Source organism: Notamacropus eugenii, chromosome 6, assembly GCF_028372415.1.
Source record: "Notamacropus eugenii isolate mMacEug1 chromosome 6, mMacEug1.pri_v2, whole genome shotgun sequence".
Taxonomy (NCBI): domain Eukaryota; kingdom Metazoa; phylum Chordata; class Mammalia; order Diprotodontia; family Macropodidae; genus Notamacropus; species Notamacropus eugenii.
Window position 1 is genome coordinate 102077480 of NC_092877.1, and position 22032 is coordinate 102099511.

Below are 22032 nucleotides of genomic sequence, written 5' to 3' on the forward strand. Positions count from 1 at the left end.
ACACTTCTAGTGTCAACTATAATCATTTTAATTGAGGACCCTTAATTTATTTAGTCATATACAAATGTGGAGGAGAGGAGTGTATTATGCCACCTGAACTGCTGGGGGCGGGGGGGGGGGGGAGAATGTATGCATGTTTGTTCTGGCTCTATCTCTGAAATAAACATCCCTTTACTAATCCAATGTCAAATGATTAACTGGAATTAGATCCCTAAAAATAAGGTATATTGCAGATGGAGATTTGAGTAGATGGTAGAGGAAAGAGACTTTACAATATCCTCATGGCAATAGAGAGCCTGGGGGTGAGGGGTGGGGTAGGGAGATGTAGGGGGAATGAAACAGCTCTAGTTCTGAGAGAATGGGACCGAAGTCAAACATGTTACAGAAGGATACGTGGGGTAAGAGAGATTTGGGAGTTGAGGATGACTTCACAATGGCAAACCTGTGTGCCTAGAAAGATGTAGTTAGGAAAGGAGTGGGTTTGGGGAGAATGATAAGGAGTTCTCTTTTGGACAAGCACAAGATCAAGTATGACAATTTTGTGTGCATTTTTAAAGACATAATTATTTCTAATTCTTTCATTCAAAGATTGTTGTCCAAAGATGAAGAAAAATGAACTTTAAAAAATTTTCCTGATAGGTTGCAAGGAATGGATATAAAATTGCACTGTTACTCAAACCTAGTTAAAAAAGCAATAAATGATCACTTTGGTTTATATTACTACTGGATGCCTAGAGACAGGTTAAAATTCACATGGGGAGAGATGGTGACAGCTAAGTGCACTGATCCCTTTCTGCCTGAACTTTTCCCTCAGGTATATCATTACTAATGTTTTCATTAATGGATGTTTAATAAAAATTTCAACATTTAGTTTTATACGACAATATTAAATTTCATCGTACCAGCGTTCCTCCATTAAACTCTCTCAACTATTTTGTACTTTCCTACTCTCTTTATAGTATTCCTAATTCTCACAATTGAAATTTGCAATTCCTCTTTTTCTAACTCTCCAATAAGTTGATAGTTTCTGCTAGAAACTCCTAAATGACCTTAGACTCTGACCTATGATTCCTTTATTGAACATTCACACTTCTATCTTAATAATAACAATAATAGCATTTATATGGCATTTAAGGTTTGTAAAAACACTGTGTATGTGTACACACATATTATCTCATTTGATTCTCACATCCACCTTGTGAGGCTGATGATATTATGCCCATTTTACAGAAGGAAACTGGAATTAAATAAGGCTAAATGATTTGTTCAAGCACGCATACTATCAGGTAGTTTAAATGTTTGAGGCAGGATTTGAAGTCAGATTTTTCAGATTCCAGGTCCAACACTATCTCTGCTGGGTCACACTGCTGTCCTATCTTGGCTACTAAGTGTAATAAATAATAAAAACAAGAGAAAGTCTGTGTTATTCACCTTGTAAGGACCATATTCTCTGGCAATCCTGACATACAGCTGTAGGGGGGGAGGGGGTGTATGAGAGACTACAAAATGCATGGTTGAGGTTGAATTGGGTATACACAAACAGAGTGGTGAAAAGAAAGGTGTAGAAAAAACTGGAAGAGCTGATTAGGAGTAGTTCATATCCTGCCCTGCTCCAAAACAACAACTTTCCCTTTTGTTAGATACTCCTAACTTCAGAAATGCAGAAGAGAACTGAGGAAGCCTGACATTAGCTAGTGTAGGGAAGTCTGTCCAGTCCACCCAAATCAGCGCAAAGAGTTTGGGTACAATGAACTACAGCAAGAACGTGTTATGTGTCTGTAAAGGGAGCAGGTCCTTCAAGATGATCAGGGATGGAGATACTCCTTCTCTATGAGATCTGCCTCCATGGTCTAAACCCTTCCCCCCACCCTCCATTCCCATTCCACCCTCCACCTCAATATATTTTTTTTCCTGTGAACTCAGTTTCAGGAGTTTTACCCTCAATCTTTATGGGACTCTAGCACTCAGATTTTAGTTATTCCTATCACATGAATGCTTCCTAAATAGCTGAAGAAAAATTGAACCAATACAGAGAAAAATGGGCCCCTCCCTAGAGGATGCATTGTAGATCTATATAACATGTAAACTATGATTTATGTCAGTGTATATTTTAATAGGTGAGTGGATCTGTGATCTCACTGATGTGGGGACCCCCTCCATCAGATCAGAGAACTACTTAATTGAGCCTTCCCATTCTCTGCAATTTATCTATGTTCTTCCAGAGACCCCCATCAAGACCCATCCGACATGCTAGAAGTCTTCTGGGGGTTTTACATTTTGTGGATGCTGATAGAGAGCTCCAACTATCCATCTATTATCTCTCACTTTTACCACTTTTCCACATTTCCTTCTATAGTTATGCAATTCTTCTCCAAGTCACTTTTTGTTCTTAGATGTTATTGATGTATATGTCTGTGTTACTATGAAATGACAATTTCCACTTACTAGTATGAAGAATGATCTAAAGAAGTCTAAGAATCAAATTTATTTTTCTGCAACTGTACATTTTAAAAAATATTCCCTGTTGTCCCCTTCATACATATTCATAACAATAAAACATTTCATTTTCTTAAATACTCAGGCACTTAGAAGACATCTTTTCTGTCTTCATCTTGCACTTGAGTCCTGAATTCTGATTTTAGCCATCTAAGCTTCTTATTTATCCTAAATCTTTTGATATTTTAATAAATTCATTTTCCTAATGATGTTCCCTCCCTTGAACACAATTGAAAATATACAAAACTCAGTTCTCCCCAGGGTAAAATTGAATTAGGAGTGGTTCAAAGATATTACCTGCAGGGTGGGATGTGCTGATTTGTATGTGGATCACACTTTGGTACTAAGATAGTGCAGGCAAAAAACATGAGGTATTTGTAACAGTTGGTCTGGACAAGGGCTGGGAAGAGGGAGGATTCCCAGCTGATAGAAGCTTCTTTTTGAGTCCTGTGGCCAAGGTAGTTTGGAAAATTCGTATAGTTATAAGGAAGGTTGAGGCAAAGTTCCAGGGTGATTGGTTCACATTGACCTAGTGAGAGAGAATATATATACACATCAGCTTATTTTAAATGTAAAATAAAAGACAGTTCAGGAAAATCATCACAAGATGAGGGTCCAAATCAGAAATGCTTATTCTATGCTAAGACATCTCTTTTTAGAATAGACAGAGCTTTATATGAACTGATGCACTGTAAGCATAAACAGGAAAGCAATATACACAATGACCATAACAATGCAAATGGAAATAATAAAATGAAACCTAATATTATGTAATTATAATGGCCACAGTTGGTGCCTAAAGAAGAGATGAGAAAATGCAATTCCTTCTTTTTATTGGAGAGGTAGGAAACTATAATTGTGGAGTGTTGCTGTCATGCAAGGTAAATGTGATGACTGGTTGTGCTGAAATGTTTTCCTTTCCTTTTCAAATTTTTTTTTATAGGGGAAGATGCACTAAGAGAGGCATGTATTCAGAAATGAATATAGTCTAAAAAGAAGATATCAGCTTTTCTTAAAGAATAGATAGTACTAAAATGTAAAGGTAATCAGTTTTCTCTAATGACTAAAGATGATTTCGATTATCACATACCATCTTGGACCTAGGTTGTATATTAAACGCTTGGATTTATGTTCTTTCATTTTTTCCCATTTCATCTAATGTTGTTGCCTCTAGCTACTCAAAGAGTATATTCATTCTCACTTTAAGTACTCCATTCATTAGATTTGAACAAATCCACTCATAATTGTCCACACCTATAGTGCAACAAGGAAGGGAAGGGGGGGGAAGCATAATGCTAACATAAAAAACAGGGCATTTTATTATGGGCTATTACAAACTGCCTTTTAGCACTCGAGTCTCACTAGCAAATTTAGAAATCAGGCTGCAAGATTGTAATTTAACAGTTTTTTGGTATCTTTTGTTGTTGTTTACCTGACCAGGAACCTCTTAAATTAGTATAGGTCAGCATCTTCTTTGAAACTTAAGGGTCTTAGATTATACATGTATAACTTACACCAAATTGCTTCCTTCTCAATAAAGAAGGAGAACAGGGAGAAAAAGAATTTGGAACTCAAGACCTTAAAGAACAAATGTTAAAAATGGTTTTTACATGTCATTGGGGGGCAAATAAAATATTAAATGTTTTTTGAAAAGAGAAACTTAGTCTTAGAGAATTGCCTGGGGCACTATAATATTTAGTGATTTACCCAGGGCCACATAGCTGGTACATGTAAAAGACTGAGCTTGAAACCAATTTTTCCTGATTCTGAGAGTAGGTCTCTAGCCACTACACTTTCCTGCCTCTCAATTACAAGTCATCAGTTGAAGATCCTCAAATCAAAGTTACCACAGACAAAATGTCCAAATGAACATATGTTTGAGATTGAAATATATGCATGCTCAGCAAAGTTCTTCAGTTGACTCTACCAGCTCTTTTTCTCTGAAGGTTTGAGCAGACACATGAAGTTTAAACTTTTTAATCTCTATAAACGACACCCAACAATTTTCCCTCCTTTTTGCTGTATGGTAAACTTTTTGTCCCTGTCAATCAATCATTCAGTCAACAAGCATTTATTAAAAACCTATGACATTCCAGGCTAGTGCTGGGCACTAAAGGATACAAATACAAAAAAAAAAAAATGAAATGAGTCCTTTTCTTGAGTTACTTTCTATTGGGAAAGACAAGTACATACACAGGTGAAAGGGATGGGGAATTTGATGTAGTCGCAGGATGCAATAAGTTAATAGCGTGCTAACATCCTGTGATCCCTTTATGAAAAAATGAACATCTGTCTCTGATTGAGCCAGAAAGGAGTAAAATCATTGGGCAAACAATAAGAAGTCATGACATTACAGGGCTTTAAATAACTAAACTCTGGAGAGTAGGGGCAGGAACTACTTATTGAGGAAGAACCTGGTCCCTGAAAGGCAATAAGTCTTGAGGAAAGTAGGAGACTTCCCTCTCCCCACCCTAACAGCCATGATTCCTAGCAGCAGAGCTAATAGCCCAGAGGGAGAAAAAGCATTTGGAGATTCAATTACAGACAGTTCAAGGCACAGTGGAGGGAGGAGAGACACATATTATAGCCAGATACAGATAACAGAGATGCAGTTACTCAAGGCTGTAAACAGCTTCAAGGACCATTAACTTTTCAGACTGGAGAACGGAGAGTTGGCTATGAATTGATAAGAGTAGGAAGGGAAGAGGATAAGCATTTATGGAACACCTACTATGTTCCATAGGCATTTGCTATGTGCTTTATCTCATCTGATTCTTATAACATTCCTGTTGTTATCTCTATTATATAGTTAAGGAATTTGAGAAACAGAGGTTAAATAACTTGCCCGGGGTCACACATCTAGTAAGTGTCCCCAGTAAGACTTGAACTCAGGTGTTATGATTCTAGAACAAGTACTTGATCCATTGAGCCATCTGGGTGACATATTAGAAAGACTCACTATGGCCTTTGAGAAGCAGACTTTAAGAGAGCAGCTCAAAATTCCATCCATCAGAGACACCGCCCCCAGGAAGGAAGCTCTGTTACGTTTCCATTTGGAAAGAAAGGACTTCAAGCTTTGTCAGTACGAAGGAATGAATATCTTTGGCCACATGTGTTCACTACATGTATACCTCCTTGTAGGTACTCACTCTTCCTACAGATGCCATACATGTTTGTGAGAGAATGAATTCCCAAGTCTAAAAAAAGAATTTTTTTTCTACTGGTTTTACTATGCCATCTTAGTGTTTTACTCAAGTTAATGATATCTACTGGCCATCTTGACATAAAGCACAACAGTAAGGGCTCAGAAATAATAGTTTTAGAGGATCAGCCACACAGATAGTATTCTAGAAATCAAGGTGATAACCACCATCTGGGGTCCCAACCGAAGAGTATGAGTGGACTTCAGGGTACTAGCCCAGAGTAGATGCTACATAAGTATATGTAAAATGAAGCCAAAGTAAACATCAGATAATGAAATAAAAGTGGTTACAAAGGGAGAAGAGCAGTGGGGGGGGGGGGGGAGGAATAGCAAACACTGAAATAGCAATTGGTATATGAGCAAAACCTTGAAGGATATGGAAGAGGCTATAAGGGAAAAGTGGGAAGAGGGTACATTATAGGCATGGGGAATGACCATTGCAAAAGGCACCAATAAGGAAGATGAAGCTCTATATGTCAAGAAGAGAGGGGCCAGTTTGACTGGCCTATAGTTTGAGAAAGGAAGGAATATCTATTAAGGCTGGAAAGATAGGTTTGAGCCAGGTTGTAGAGGGCTTTAAAATCCACACAGAGAAATTTGTATTTTATATGAGCAACAATAAGAGCCACTTAAGTTTGCTGAGTAAGGGAGCAACATGATCAATCTGTATTTAGGAAAATTATATTGACAGCTGCATGGAAGTGGGATTGGGGTAAGGAGACAAGTCAAAGAAACCAACGAGGAGACTACTGGAATAGACCAGGTGATGAGGACCTGAACCATGGCAGTTACTGTGTGAGTAGAGAAATGGAGTACGATGCCTTGATCTAGAATGAACATTGGTCTAGAGTTAGGGGATGATGGTATTATCATATTGTAACTGACAGATTTTTATTTAGTGCATAAAGGTTGATTGAGTCAGAATCTTAGCACTAGAACGTTATCTAAAGGTTACCTCATCTAACTTTTAACTCTCCATGTCTTAAAATCCTTGACATCCTTAAAGACTATGCTCTAGCACCACCTCCCCCAGGAGGCCTTTCTTCTTCCTCCTCCTCCCCTCTGCCACTAGCTGCTAGTACCATCCCCTATTAAGTCATTTTCTATTCTATACTTCTTCCATATTGTATTTTATATGCATTGTCTCTTCCATTAGAATGTAAGGTCATTGATGGCAGGGACCACGCATTTGTACCCTAGTACTTATCATGTGCCTGACCCAGAGTAATTGCTTTTAAAAATAATTTTTGATTAATTGGCTCCATAAAGTCTTTGTCTAAACACTTCTAGTAACATATTTGAGTCTGAGACTCTCACAAAGTACACTGCACGTATTTTTAAATGAGATGAATTGTCCACATATCTGCCATCCCTAAATTTTGTGACTTACATGACAACCTTTCTTCATCTCAAAAATTGACTTATTCACTCCTTTCATTTGAGCCTATCACTAGAGGGCGATCTCATCACAAACATTTAAACGTTAAAAATTCAATAGTTTTTTTTTTTCCAGGAAAGGTATGACGCAGTGCCAAGCAAAGTGCTATTTATACATATAGCACTTCTTTAGCACATATTTGTCAAATAAATGAATGGATGAATCCTTAGGAGTTTCAGGATGACTGCAATTTCCAAAAACTGGCTATTTTAAATAGTAATTTTTGTTGTGAAAAGGGTTTCAGCCCTAAATGAAATACAATTCACACACATACTAAATGCCTTTCAGTGCTTGAGGGAAAGTAAACTACTGAAGGTTTGTTGTCTGAACCCTTAAGCACTTTATATCCTATCATTATTTTCACACATATTCTCCAAAGTAATAGGAAATGGGGGACACAGAGGTTCAGTTTATATTTAACTTCAGGTTCTCAATTTATCAGAATGATGTTTCAAGATTTCAATCTTTTTTTGCTCCAATTAACTTTTTTATTTTTAGGTTTTATTCATGTAATTTTATGCTTTAAACATAATTGTCACTTTCAAAATATTCCCTGTACGCCTCCCCCAAATTATCCATGACTCCCTTTACACAAACAGAAGTCTACCTAGTAACAAATATATTTGACCACATCAAGACTTTAATCTTATTATTCTACAAATGGACTAGTCAGGAATTAAACACATTAGAAGATAATCCCATTATAAATTCTAAAAAGAATTTGTCACCATGGCACCATGATCATAATGGGACTTTGCAATGGTAGATCAGGCTTCTTTGCATAACCCTCCTCTCGTTCTGCCCTTCTAGATATTCTACTAGGAAGAATAAGAGGAGGAATTATGCAATAATGTTGCTCCGTCAATCAGAACATTGGAAAGGTGAAGAACATCATAAGATAATAAAATTCAAAGTTAGAAATTACCTTCAAGATCATTAGATCCAACAACTCCATTTTACAAATGAGAATATTGGCCCAGGGAAATAGGTAACTTATCCAAGGTTACATAGGTAGTAAGGAACTCAATGGTCTGACTCAAAACCCAGGGCTAGATCCTCTTAGGTACCTCTGCTGAGGGTGGTAGACACTTCCCTTTATTGCAAGAAGAAGATTCATCTACCAGGAAATCTAACAGATTTGGATTTTCTGTAACAAAGTGATTGTGACAGAAGTTTGGAACTTCTGAGCCCAACCGTTAGATTTCCAATGGGGTGGTGACTCAGAAACAAGGGTTACTTTCAGGGTACTACTCTAATTAATAGGGCCTCAGATCCAACATACCTTTATTCCAAAATCATACTAAGTACCTACAGATATGTCATTTTTTTTTGTCCAGAGAGAAAGTCAAGTATTGATTCAGTAAGGTTCTTTAGCTACATGAAGAGTTAATAAAGGGCAAAACAGAGTACTAGTATGAAAGACCTCTGGACTCTTGGAACCCTAAGAACTAGGCTAAAAGTTTGAGACAAGTTAATTTCTCCAAGTTTCAACCTTCCCATCTTCAGGAGGAAAGCAATCATAGTTGTACTATCTACCTCACAAAAGTGTTGTAGGGATCAGTTGAAATACGATAAGCTGTTTCATAAACTTTAAAATGCTATACAAATATATGCTATGTTACTGCCCACCTCTGCAAAGAAATAAGCAATAAGAAAGTGCCTTAAATGGTGTCAAAAGACTGGTGTCAAAAGACTGGTAAGTAAGACCTAAAGAAGGGCATCTTCACTCTAAGGCAATGGTTGTCAAACTCAGACAGAAGGAGAAACCACTAAATCATACACAAGGATCTCTGCTGGCCTCATATTGACTTAGAAAACCATGTATTAACATTATCTATGTTCTATTGTATTTTTATTTATTTTGTTCAACTTTTAAAGTTACATTTTATGTAATTTAATTCCAGAATGTGGCTACAAGGCTGCCTGGTTTTTGAGACCTCTGCTCTAAGGCATAGGGTGAGCATTCCCATCCATTCATTCAGTAGACATGTATTTAATGGCTACTACATGCTAGGCCAAGGATGGGGAAACTTTCATTAAGAGAACTTGTTCTATGAAATTTGTGTAAGGGCCGTACTTGAGGACCTAGAGGGCCATGTGTGGCCTCAAGGCCATAGGTTCCCCGCCTCTGTGCCAAACATTGCATGTCAATTCTATTTAGTAGCATACAGAAGTAAACAGAGGAAAAAGAAAGAATATTCCAATATTCTCTGTCTACAGGAGTAAAGTTTTTAATTTCCCAGTATTTACCTGCAAGATAGTAAAGTAGGTGGCATAGAGGATAGAGAGCTCTGGATTTGGAGTAAAGAAAGCCTGTACTTATACCACCCCCCCCAAACAGTTACTATCAGCCTGACCCTGAGCAAGTCACTTAACCTCTCCCAGCCTCTGTTTCCCAGTATGTAAAAGGGGATGCTAATACACCCTACCTCACAGGGTTGTTGAGAGGATCAAATGAAATAATATATGTAAAGTGTGAAATCCTTAATCCAATCCTTAAACTGAATCATATACTATACAAATGGTATTTGTGCAGGCAGCTAATTCACTTTGCGGACGGAATACTGGATTTGGGGCCAGGAAAACTTGAGTTTGAACCCTATGCTAAACATCAGCTATGCGACCATGGACAAGTTCACTTAATTTCTTAGCCTCAGTTTCCTCATTGGTAAAAATGGATAACAACAGCATCAACCTCATTGAGTTCATAGGAAGATTACAGTAAATATTTGCAAAGTACTCTGAAAACCTTGAGCATTATGTAAACGTTAACTACTATTGCTAGCTACTTGTAAGGGTAAGCTAGTAGTGCAGATAGTGGCTACCAAACTAACAAACTGTTATCTACTCTTGATAATTAGACCCTTGCTTATCGGTTATCATAGTAATGTCATAGTATTTAGAGCTGAATAAACTTTAGAAATCAGTTAGACCAATTCCTACATTTTACAAATAAGGAAAGTGAGACCAGACAGAGTAGCAACGTCAGGATTTGGACACGGCTCCTCTGACTCCAGGACCTAATTTCCTTTCTACTACTACACACTATGAAACAGAGGCAAAGAATTTCCCATTAGGTACATGATTATGTGAAATGAATGCTCCAATTCAAAATGACTAATTTTAAGCTTTATAGTAAAGCAAGGAAATAGAAATGCAAATTTCCAGGGCAGGGGGCTGGGGCTTGGGGAATAACAAATATGGGGACATATGGGAAAAAATATAATTCTGGAATAAAATGACAATATGCATTCATGACATGACTATCCACTTCCTGTGAAAGTCATTGTGTTTTCCTAACAAGGTGAAGTTTTCTAACAAACTGATTGCTTAATAAGAAAGACATCCAGAAGTTTGTCTGCCAGTGGTTGTGTTATTTCCTTCCTCCTCTCCCTAACTCTCTCACATCCCTGTCCAGAATCATGAGTAGCTGTGACAGGCTATCTTTGGCTTCAGGCTAGCAGTTCACCCCAGTTACAAATATCCAGCCTCAAGCTGGGCAAGGAAATTAATCAGAGAAGTTGCAGAGCAAATGAAAGACCATGATGATGGGAAGGATGTGGCCAAGAAGAGCTATTAATTCCAAATTGAAGCCCTCCTAATCTTCTGGCTCTTTTCACATTTACAAAGACCAATGCCAAAACAAGGCTTCCAACTGCCTCCCTGCTGGCTTCACTCTACAGGGCAGGGTCTTCTTAACCTTTTTTCTGCAAAGCTTGGCGACTCTTTCTCAAAAATGTATTAAAATACATAAAACAAAATATATAAGATTAAGCCAACAAGTAATTTATTAGGTATCTACTATGTATAAAACACTGTGCTAAGCACTGGATTGCAAAGGAAATAGTTAACAAAATATTTTTTTAAGTACATGGGCCCCCAGTTAAGAACTCCTGCTTGAGTATCTTTTTTTAACAAAAATCCAGCATTATATTTGAATGGGACACAAATTAAATAATAAATAAAATTAAATAAATCAATTAAATTAAATAAAAAATTTTTAATTAAAAATTTATTTTAAAGTTTTTAAATTAAAAAATAAATTGGACAAATTAAAACAATTAAATGTAGTATTTCTAAAATAAATACTAATGACACTTTTGTACTTACAAAATAGTTCTGTCATATTCGGAAAACAGAAAAAAAAAAACTTTCCTGCTCGCTCCAACAGTGCAAAATAACAGCAGCCTTTACAAAGAGTTAAGATTTGGTTTGTGTGAACACTCATGTCCACAGAGTGGAGGTACAAGGCTGCCCTTTGGAAGCCTTTACTCACCCTTTGAACCCAGGACTGGCCATGGCTAGAACCCTTGCTTTTTTTAAGAGAGCTCTACAGGATTTGGTTGGGCAAAGTTTGTTATGAGTCTTTGAGTTTTGATTTTAAATTTAAACTTAATGCTTGATAACCACTTTTATGGCAAAACTTTCTAGATGCGAAGTGCTACGCTTGATTTCTGAGCACCATCACAGTGCCTTTCTGAGCATCTTTTTTCTAGTGGGACTTTTAAGTCTTGGCCTTTTCAAATAGCTATTAAATATGCTTCAATGCTTGAAGAGGAAAACAAGCACGCACATAAACACACTTAACATTTTCAGTTAAACATCAGTGCCATCTAGGCACATGCACCATGCTTTGTTTAAAGGAGAAGCATTGGAGTACAAAGTTGAGATGGAAAAGCTAAAACTAGTCAAGTGTGCACAGTTGTACTAGCTTTCCGAAAAGGGCTTTGCACTCAGTTTTACTAGGTCAACCATGAGCTTTGCCATTAAAAAGAATTTTGCTCTTCTCATTCTTCATTTCCATCGGACAGGACATGCATCCTAAGAAAAATTAGTTTGAATTCTCCTTATTAACATAGGCAAACATTAATGATTAATCCCTTCCAAGAGGACTCTTACAGACACTACCAAAAATAAACTTATTTTCATTACAATGCATCTTAATGGTTCAGGACTGTCATCTATTAATCACACCAAAAGCAAAAATCTCTTAAGTGTCTGATTATTTACATATGGTGTTTGGAAAAAGTACTTATGAGTGGTTGGCTTCTCTAAATCTCTTGATTATGATAGGAAGCTCTCGTCCTGTAGGTTTGTCTATCTTTAGAGCACACGTGGGTTCAAGGACTTGGGTTCTGATCCCACCTTTGCTCCAGTGCTCCCTCCCCTATGCTCCTCTTCTTGTCTTGTTAACAAAAGGGCTCTACAGAATTCCTCTGTGAAGGGGCTTGTGGAAGCAAATGGCCATAAATGTCCTAGTGACCAGTGGGATATTATACTTAGGATGCTTCCCATGAGCACTAGGTTCTGCCCATACAGCACAGCCTACGGCCAGATCCATCCCAGCGGAGTCCTGTTGGGGCTCAAGTCCTCTATTGACCCCAGCAGGAGACTACCCAGCCAGAAGCCCAGCAGCAAGCAACAGCCGCCAGTCCACCCAGTGGACGTAGGCCCTCTGATGCAGTGGCCTTCTTTAAGATACATTATTGAAGGAAAACTACCTGCTCAGGTCATCTGGAGTTTTTACCTTGTACATCCCACACATTTACAAACTCACTGTAGTTCCACAATATACTAAAAAAGTAGGAATAACTCTTTAAGAATCTTTTTTTATGTCTAGATTGCCCTCCCCCTCTCCCACAGCACAAAGAAAATATTATGTGGCTATTAAGTGCTCGCGTCTTGGATAAAGTCTTCATTTTTTTTCTTAAGCTATACTTCAAATAGAAAAGAAAACAGCATCCGCTCCCAAGTAAGGTCATGCATGTACAGGAGACGTTGAACTGAATATAACAGTAATCACAGTGGAAAGCCTAGATTTAGACCCCAGACCACAATGACATTTGTTTTTGATTTAATCTAATCAAGACCAGTGTCTTTCCTTAAATAGTAAGCTGGAGTGAATTCCCTTATTTTGGATTACACCCTCTTGAAAACAATGCAAACGAAAGCAGCTGAAGAGGCACACACAGACAGTGACACACTCATCACCTCACTACTTACTACAGTTGGTCTGATCGCTGTCTGAGTCGCAAAGGGAGCTCCCACCACATGCATCAAAGCAGGAATTGTAGATACATTTCTGATCTCCTTCTAGACAATTGGTCTGGCCTGAAAGGGGGAGAAGAGGAAAGGAGGAAAGAAGATATTTAATGTTGCATATGCTTTAATCATCATTAAATTATTTGCATTCTGATACGAGGGGTTTAAAAGAACCACCTGTAGGGAAGGGGAATGAAGAAGTTCTATAATGAGAATTTCCTTTATGACTCACCCTTCTACTTCCAAGTTTGGACAAAATCCAAAAATACTGTGCTCAGATGGAGTAAATCCATGTAAAAGAAGTAACCAAGTGCTAAACATCAGATATTCCAAAAGGGTTCTCGTAAGAGAGAGAAATGCATATTAACATATTCTAGAAAAGAATTGTTCTTTAATAGGATGCTTGATACTACATTGCATAAAAACATGGGTTTATGTACATAATTAAAGCATTCAGTGCAAAAAATCTTTGTAGAAGTGTTGAATTTGTCCTAAAATTTTATATACTTCCAACTCTATGCTTCTCTAAGGATGTCTTTTCTTGAGTAATACATTCCCAACACCAATAAGATAAAAGTATTTTATCCTAGCCCACATCTTGTGCAGCTGCTATCAATCTTTTTCCTGTTATGTCTTTTGGAAAGAATCATAAACCCAACTGTGACGACCTGAGCATCAGGTTTCTAGTTTCCAAATGAATGACAGTCGTAATGTCATAATATGCCCTAATTACTTTTCCTTAAGTTATGTGGAAAGGAGGCTGTTTTTCTCATTTGTTGACCAATATAATGATTTCAGAGTCATTAGCAGATTACATTAAAAAAAATAAATTACTACCTATTTTCTCTCTGTTCTATGATACTTAATTTCAGATGTGTCATCAGGAGCAACAGAAGAAGAAAAAAAACCTTGTATAAATGTGTGCGTGTGTGTGTGTGTGTAAATAAAGATTGCAAACACAAAATTTTCACATTTTTCTATGATTACTACATAATAAACAAATAACATTTATACACTTATATTCACATCAGTAGATCTATTGGAAAATGTGATTGTATTGCCACCTCTTCACCTTCCAGGTAGTGCCACAGCAAACCTCATGATGATTCCTGGGTCACTATGATGATCAGTGACTGAGATAGAGTGCTATATTTATAGTTGGGAATGCTTGAATTCAAATCATGCCTCAAGCACTTATTAATTGTGTGATGCTCTCCCTCCCACCCCTAGACCTCAGTTTCCTCATCTATTATATGGGACTCAAATAGCATCCACCCTACACTAAGCTATGAAGAGAAACTGAAATCATATTATAAACTACAAATGCTCTTTTATTGTTAACATGCATGATCAGCAGTGGCAGCTAGAATGATGCTAAGGATTGTCTAAATGAATAAAATATCTATTTTGTCACAAGTATGACCCAAGAAATATTATTCTCACCATGGCAGGATATTTAAACACTGGTATAGTGACATTTAAATACCAGGAATCAAGTTATACTCAGTATCAGGCAATCCTTTGTGATGCTCATAGAGAGACCAGAAATTGTTTCACATATGGACACCAGACATTTGGTGAAATACATGGGAGATATACTTCTTGAGAACCATGAAGAATTCAATTATTTCTTGGTATATGACTATTTCAGGAAGCTATTAGATCTGACTCTAGAATTTAATTTGTCCGTTCTAATAAGAAAAATGACTAAACTCTGAACTTTTCCCTCTGTCCATTTTCTTCTCATTTCCTTTCCTCATAAGATATTTAACTGTGTCTAAGTTGGTTTTGGTTTGTTTGTTATTTATCCTTAGTTTTAATTACGTCAAATTACAAGACTCAGGAATAGCTAGCTGAAAGTCACATTTATTACTACAAAGATTTTCGAGCCCATCCGTGCTATAGGGATAACATACATTCTGTATAACCGGACTACTTTTTAAAGGTATGCTGTATTATTAAGTTTGGGGCAAATCCAATCATGAATTCTTCATTGTTAAGGAAAGAAGATTCCCTCTAAAAGAGTATTGATGACCCAACCACAGTCTTCTGAAGAGAGAGGTGCATGGAACACACTCACTGTTGCCACAGTTTTCTTCATCACTTCCATCTTTACAGTCCTCATCACCATCACAGCGGAAAGCACTGGGGATGCATTGTCCATTGTCACACTCCAGAAGACCCTGACTGTAACAGGCTGAGGAAAGCAAGAATGATAGTCACTTCATTTGTTTTATCTGTATTTTTTCTTCATTCAGTTAATGATTATGAAAGGACAACTAATTACAGTATTGCTTCATTGAGTTCAACTCCCTTATTTTACAGAAGAGGGAAGAATGGGGCATGTAGATGACATGATCTCCTCATGGTCAGATGCAAGTAACAGAGTCAGGATTGGAACTCAGTTCATCAGATACAGCATGTAGCCCATCATGATATGTTTTGTTGCTGTTCAATCATTTCAGTTGTGTCCATCTCTTTGTGACTAGCTCATTATACAGATGAAGAAACCAAGGCAAATTAGGATAAAGTATCTTGTCCAGAGCCACACAGATAGTGTCTGAGGGCAGATTTGAATTCTGGAAGATGAATCTTCCTGACTCCAGGCCCAATGCTCTATCCACTATGCCACCTAGATGCCCCCATAATACATTGTCCTTTATCATACCTTCAACACCTCTTGAAAGTAACTGTCACAGACTGCTCTGTATTTACAGTATATCTGCTTTTTCTTTGTAATATTCATCCCCAATTTCTAACCCTCAGCTGTCACATCTTACTGCTCTTCATATATCTACCTTTAACAGCATCTTTTTTCTCACAAATTGTTTCTAGTTGACTGAAATCAGGAAGGAAGATGACTAAGTTTGTTAGAATAAGCTACAAGGGTGGGGAGTCTGTGGCCTCAAGGTCACATGCAGTCAAACTTCACAGAACAAATCTGATCTGTTCTGTAAAGTCTGGGTTCAGTCAAAGGGCCACCACACTTGAGGACCTAGAGGGCCACATATATGGTCTCAAGGCTGCAGACTACCTACCCCTGAATAAATAATAAAGATTAGTGATTTGTCAACAGGCTCTGAACAAGGAGGTGAGATCCTTTTCCCCTGCATAAAAGAGTCCAAGCTTTCTTATACCAATTTTATGGCTCAGGGTTCAGTGACTTTTTTCAGAAGTGTGTTCAGGATTACCAAATGTCTGACCTCTAGATTAAAAGGGACTATATAGTGACAGGGAAGCAGTCAAGTCAGACCTTGGTATCTACCTCAAAGAAAATGAGCTAGCTCATTATTTATTTATTTTTCTCTTTTTCTTGTTTTCCTCAAATTTATTAATTTACTTGTTTTCAGTTTTCAACAACCACTTCGTTAAGTTCCAAATTTTCTCCCCCTCCCTAAGACATCATGCAATCTCATATGGGCTTTGCACATACATTCCTATTAAACACATTTTCACATTGGTCATGTCGCAGAGAAGAATTAAAATGAATGGGAGAAACCATGAGAAAAATAAAACATAATAAAAGAGAAAAGAGTCTGCTTCATTTTGCATTCCAACTCCATAGTTCTTTCTCTGGATGTGCATGGCATTTTGCAGCATGAGTCCTTTGGAAATGTTTTAGGTCCTTGAATTGCTGTGAGGGGCTAAGTCCATCAAAAATAGCCCTCGTGCACTGTGACTGTTACTGCGTATAATGCTCTCCTACTTCTGCTCACTTCACTTAGCATCAGTTCATATAATTCTTTCCAGGTTTTTCCAAAGTCCTCCTGTTCATCATTTCTTATAACACAATAGTATTCCATTACATTCCTATACCACAACTTGTTTAGCTATTCCCCAATTGATGGGCATCCCCTCGATTTCCAGTTCTTGGCTATCACAAAAAGAGTTGCCATAAATATTTTTGTACATGTTGGTCTTTTTCCCATTTTTATGATCTCTTTAGGATACAATTCTAGATGTGATATTGCTGAGTCAAAGAGTATGCACATTTTTATAGCCCTTTGTAGCCCCTATTATTTAGAAAAATAAAATGGCTATATCTCATACTAAAACCAAATAAAAGTATTACCTGTTTAACTTTGAACAAGTCATTTGAAATTTATGGACCTCAGTTTCCCTATCTGTAAAATGAGAAGACTGGAACAGAAGACATTACTCCATTAGTCTACAATCTGTTTACTCTGGGGGCGGTCAAGGTCCACCAATTCTCTCTAGATTCTAATTCTCACTAATTCTCCCCAGGATATTATCTATGTCAGTACAGTTAAGTGAATTCACCTATCAAAATCTCATTTTAAGAAGTCTAATTTTTTAACCAGTGACTAACCTTTTTGCTTTTAAGAAATCTCATTTTATTGATACATTTTGTTCTTATATCACTTTCATTTCTGAACACACACACACCCCTCCATAAAATCCCTTCCCATTTATCACTGCCTTGGAATACAGATTAAAAAATAAAAATGGGAAAAAAGGAATTCAGCAAAACCATTCACTCTATAAACTTTGTCTCAAAGTATCTGTAATAGTCCACCCTCAACATCCTCCACCATTGGAAAGAGAGAAAAGAGGTTCGTTTTCTCAACTCTTCTCTCAGACCAAGCTTGGTCATTAAAATTATACAGTTTTCAGTTTAGTTATGGGATTTTTTTTCTAATGATATTAATCAAATGTACATTGTTTTCCTGGCTCTGTTTCTTCATAACATTCATGTACCAAAATTTATTAAGCCATTTCCCAATTGATGGACATGTGCTTTGTTTCTAGCTCTTTGCTACAGCATGAGAGGTAATATTTGAAAGAGATATTCTAATGGACACATTAGTTATCCATTTAATTTTATCCATTTGATTATTACATATTTCTTTTATCATATATTTTTGTTGAACTTACTTCAACAATGTATTTTTTCATTCATTCAATATTATGATCATTAATAAATTAGTTAAAAAGAAAGGTGTATTCTCTCATATTATCACTCCTAAATTTAGTTCTTCTGAGAAGAAATTCACTTCCTAGAACAAATACTGAATTTTATCAGATAAAAAAACTATTCACTGCACACTTTTCTTTCCTTTGAAAACATTATGGGTTATTGAATTGCAAATATTATCACCATCCACTGAGAAGCAGACTTTTGTGCTATAGAAAGTATGAATTTGGAGCCAGAAGATTTGGTTCAAGTCTCAGCCTTGTAACTTTCTAGATATGTGATCCTGGGTAATTTATGTAACCTTTTTTGTGACTTTGTTTTCTCCTACATAAAATGGGAACAATAATATTTACAATGCCTACCTCCCAGGGTTGTTGTAAAGTTCAAACATGATTATGTAAGTAAAATTACAAAATATAAAATGAAATACTAAAATTAATTATTAAAAAAAAAAACTTACATTTTACTGGGGACCTCAGTAAGTATAGTCCAAAAGAAACAAAATATAAAAACCTTGAAGAGCTAGATTAACGTCAGCTGTCGTTAGCTTCAGTTTAATTGTTAATGATCATCATCCTTCTGACAAAGTTATAATTCAGCTGTTTTCTTTACCTGTTAAAAGCTTGAAATAGTAGGGGTTTTTTCCCCTTTAAACTACTTCTAAATCACAGAAAGTTAGCGTATTTTACTATTAAAAAAAAAAAGGAAAATAAAAGATTACAAAACCGAGAATGAATCAGAAAACTCACAGCAGTTCACTTCATCTGACTTATCTAGACAATCATGGTCACCATCACACACCCAATCCATTGCTATGCAGCGGCCATCTCCACAGCGATATTCCTTTACAGGGTTACAGTCTGAAAAAAGAATGACAAATGATGAGGAAGTAGAAATCCAGACTAGTGGATCAAAAATAATAGTTGTACAATTCCTATTTCCGTTCTGCATACTCCGAGATGCCAACATTTTGACACAATTTAATAACTTTTCTCTAGAACTATTTTAATATAGACATTCCTGTGAGATTAGCTCCTTGAAAGAACTATCAGTTGAACAAAGCTCAGCTTTTGTGCTTGACTTCAATGGTTTTTGCAGCTTTGCCTCTTATATCAATCTATTTCTCCCTTAGTCTACAGTAACTAAAAACAGGGTCAGTCATGAGTTTCTTCACACAGATCTGGTAAACTTGGGAAAGAAATCAATTTTCCTCAAAAGTTACCAAACAATGGAAATATAATTTGCTATTAATTTATGGATTATATATCATAATGGATTATTGACCTTTAATAGCTCGCCTTTCAAGTTAATGTCATAGGATCTATAATAGTTAATATGGCTGTGAGCTTTAAGGTTTCAAAGCAATTTATACGCATTAAGTCATTTGATCCTCACAACAGTCCTGTATGGTAAGAGCTATAATTATTCCCATTTTACAGATTAATAGACTCAACAAATTTCAATGACTTGCCCAGGAGCACACAGCTAGTATGAGGTGGAAGCAACATTCAGACTCATATCTATTTGCTACATCAGTTAACCAGAGAACTGGAAGTCAGTCAATAAGCATTTTTTAAAGACCTACTATGTGCCATATACTATGCTAAAACCACTAGAAATTTAAAAAAAAAATTCCTGCTCTTCTCAAAGAGTTTTCAGAAGTAATAAAATCCCTCCTTTGCCCTCCCCCAGAAACCAAAATCACCCCTAATTTTGAGAAGGAGACAGAAGATTGGGAAAATAGTCCCCTGGGGGAGGGCCAAGCTCAAGCTGGCTCTCGGTTTATCTGTAAATAGAGGCAAGGGTACCACTTAACTGGTTAGCTAGGCATTACCCTGGCAGCTAGAAGTGATCGCATTATTCCATCAGGCCTTGTGAGCAAGACTAAGAAATGGGCTCTGACAAAATGGGGGAAAGGATGGATTACAGAGCAATGTTAATTATTAAATGATATGACACAATATTAATTTTCCTCACTCTCTTAGGAGGAAGTCCTTTGAATACAGATGCTTTGTTTCTTTCCCCTCAGTCCTTCAGCAAACACATTTTTCCAATCTATTCTCTGACCCAGATATATGATTTCAATAGATTGGGGTTCTCATCCTGACCTTCTTGATATAATTGGGGTTTTTGTAATCTTACGTATTTTATATACGTATTTAAAAATACTAACCTGAAGAGTTCTATAAGTTTTAGCAGACTATCAGGAGGGTCCATATTTAAGCACCCTTGCAATAGACAGTCATGTTTTCATCTAGCAACAAGTAAGATAATCTCTGATTTTTTTTAACTTTCCAATATCTGTTTGGATTTATGAGATTAAATTTTGCAGTTTTACAGTTATTCATATGCATGGCTTTTCACTTTATATATCCCTTCCACAATTTGGTACAACCTATGAATCTCTTCTCAGAACATTTTAAATGCACAAAATTCATAGAATTACAAAGAAAACAATTATTCTGAGATGAAATTACTAGGAAAAAATTTAAGTTCATAGACTGAAGGGTAAAAATTAAGTGATTTCTTAGGTTCTTTTCAAGTGCCTATGACCCCACACTCTTGCCCCCTACAAGACTGAGCATAGGACTGTGATCAGAGTAAGCACTTCATGAACGTTGAACAAACAAATGCACGAAGCAAGAATGAGGCAATAAGCCTACTTCTTTCCCTGGTAACCAGGAATCATGGGAATTTTCCTTAACTTGATCCTTTATCTTTTTGAACTAATTTTTCTGGCTTGTTACTCCAATGTTCTGATCATTTTCCCCCTCTTCTCTTCACATTCCTTTATTCCTTCTAGGTCCTCATTTCATTCTACCCGTTCTTAAATGTCCTTGTTCACTCTCTCCAGCTTTTTCAACAGCCACTGCTTTTTCTACTCTTAGTTGCCTTTAAATTAATATAAATTAATATAAATTAATAATGAAGCTTCCAAAGTTGTACCAGCTCATAAAAAAGGAAACTTTTTTTTTAATTTACCAGATGGGAAGGAAAATTGAAAGAATAATTTTAAAAGATCGCAAGTGGAGCTCACCTCAGAGGTAAGGGAGTTAGGATTAGCATGTATACATAAACACTTGGTCCTAATTTTTAGACAAGACTAGCTATTGCATATGCAAAATCTTTAGTGCCAATAGCATTTCCACAAGATCACAGTATCTAGAACTAGAAGGGATGTCAGAAATTATTCTGTCCAATCCTCTCATTCTACAGATGAGAAAACTGAGTCTTAGAATAGTTAAAAGAATTTGCACAAGGTAATCCGATAATACTTAGCAGAGCAGGTTTTAAACCCATATTATCTAACTCCAGAGCTGCTTCTACTTTGTCCTACTGCCTCCAATTTCTAGGATGGGAGAGAGACAGGGGGTCCCACTTGCAAAGTTTCATAAGATTTTTCCAGAAAAAAATGGTCTCCCTGAACCTTCTATTGCTTTGCTCCCAATTTTGTCCTCTGGAGCCAATGAGAATAAGTCTAAACTTCTTCCTGCAAAGAACTCTTCAAATACCTAAAATTAGCAATCATGTCCCATATCCCCATCACCCACTGCTTCTCTTCTCTAGGCTAAACACTCCCAGGTTCTTCAGGCAATCCTTTCAAAGTTCAAAGTCTCCAGTCCCCTCATAAAAGTTTACATCTACATTATTCTTTATAGTTGATAACAGCATTGTCATATGTATCTCATGTAATCTTCATGAAAGCATCATCTCAAGTCATAAGTCATGGCTGAAGACAGAGAATCAAAGAACTCAACCTCACGATGGCTAGAAATACCTTATAATTTTGTTGACTAATCCAATAAAAAAGAATTATAAGTGGGTGATCTTATCAAATTACTAAATACTTAAATGACTCAGATTAACATGTTACAGTGTCACATTAACTCGATTTCATTTAGCCAATGTTATATTATT

At 36.7% G+C, this 22032-nt stretch overlaps 1 protein-coding gene across 2 annotated transcripts in view; it reads right to left on the reverse strand.

The window, feature by feature from the left end:
- CORIN (corin, serine peptidase) overlaps positions 1 to 22032 on the reverse strand; it is a 240980-nt gene that overhangs the window by 48046 nt on the left and 170902 nt on the right. For both annotated transcript variants that reach the window (XM_072620690.1, XM_072620689.1), the window contains exons 8-11: positions 18864 to 18974; positions 15259 to 15375; positions 13140 to 13247; positions 2794 to 3025 (exon numbers count right to left, since the gene is read on the reverse strand). In XM_072620690.1, the coding sequence (XP_072476791.1) occupies positions 2794 to 3025; positions 13140 to 13247; positions 15259 to 15375; positions 18864 to 18974 (568 nt within the window). The remainder of the gene's footprint in view (positions 1 to 2793; positions 3026 to 13139; positions 13248 to 15258; positions 15376 to 18863; positions 18975 to 22032) is intronic.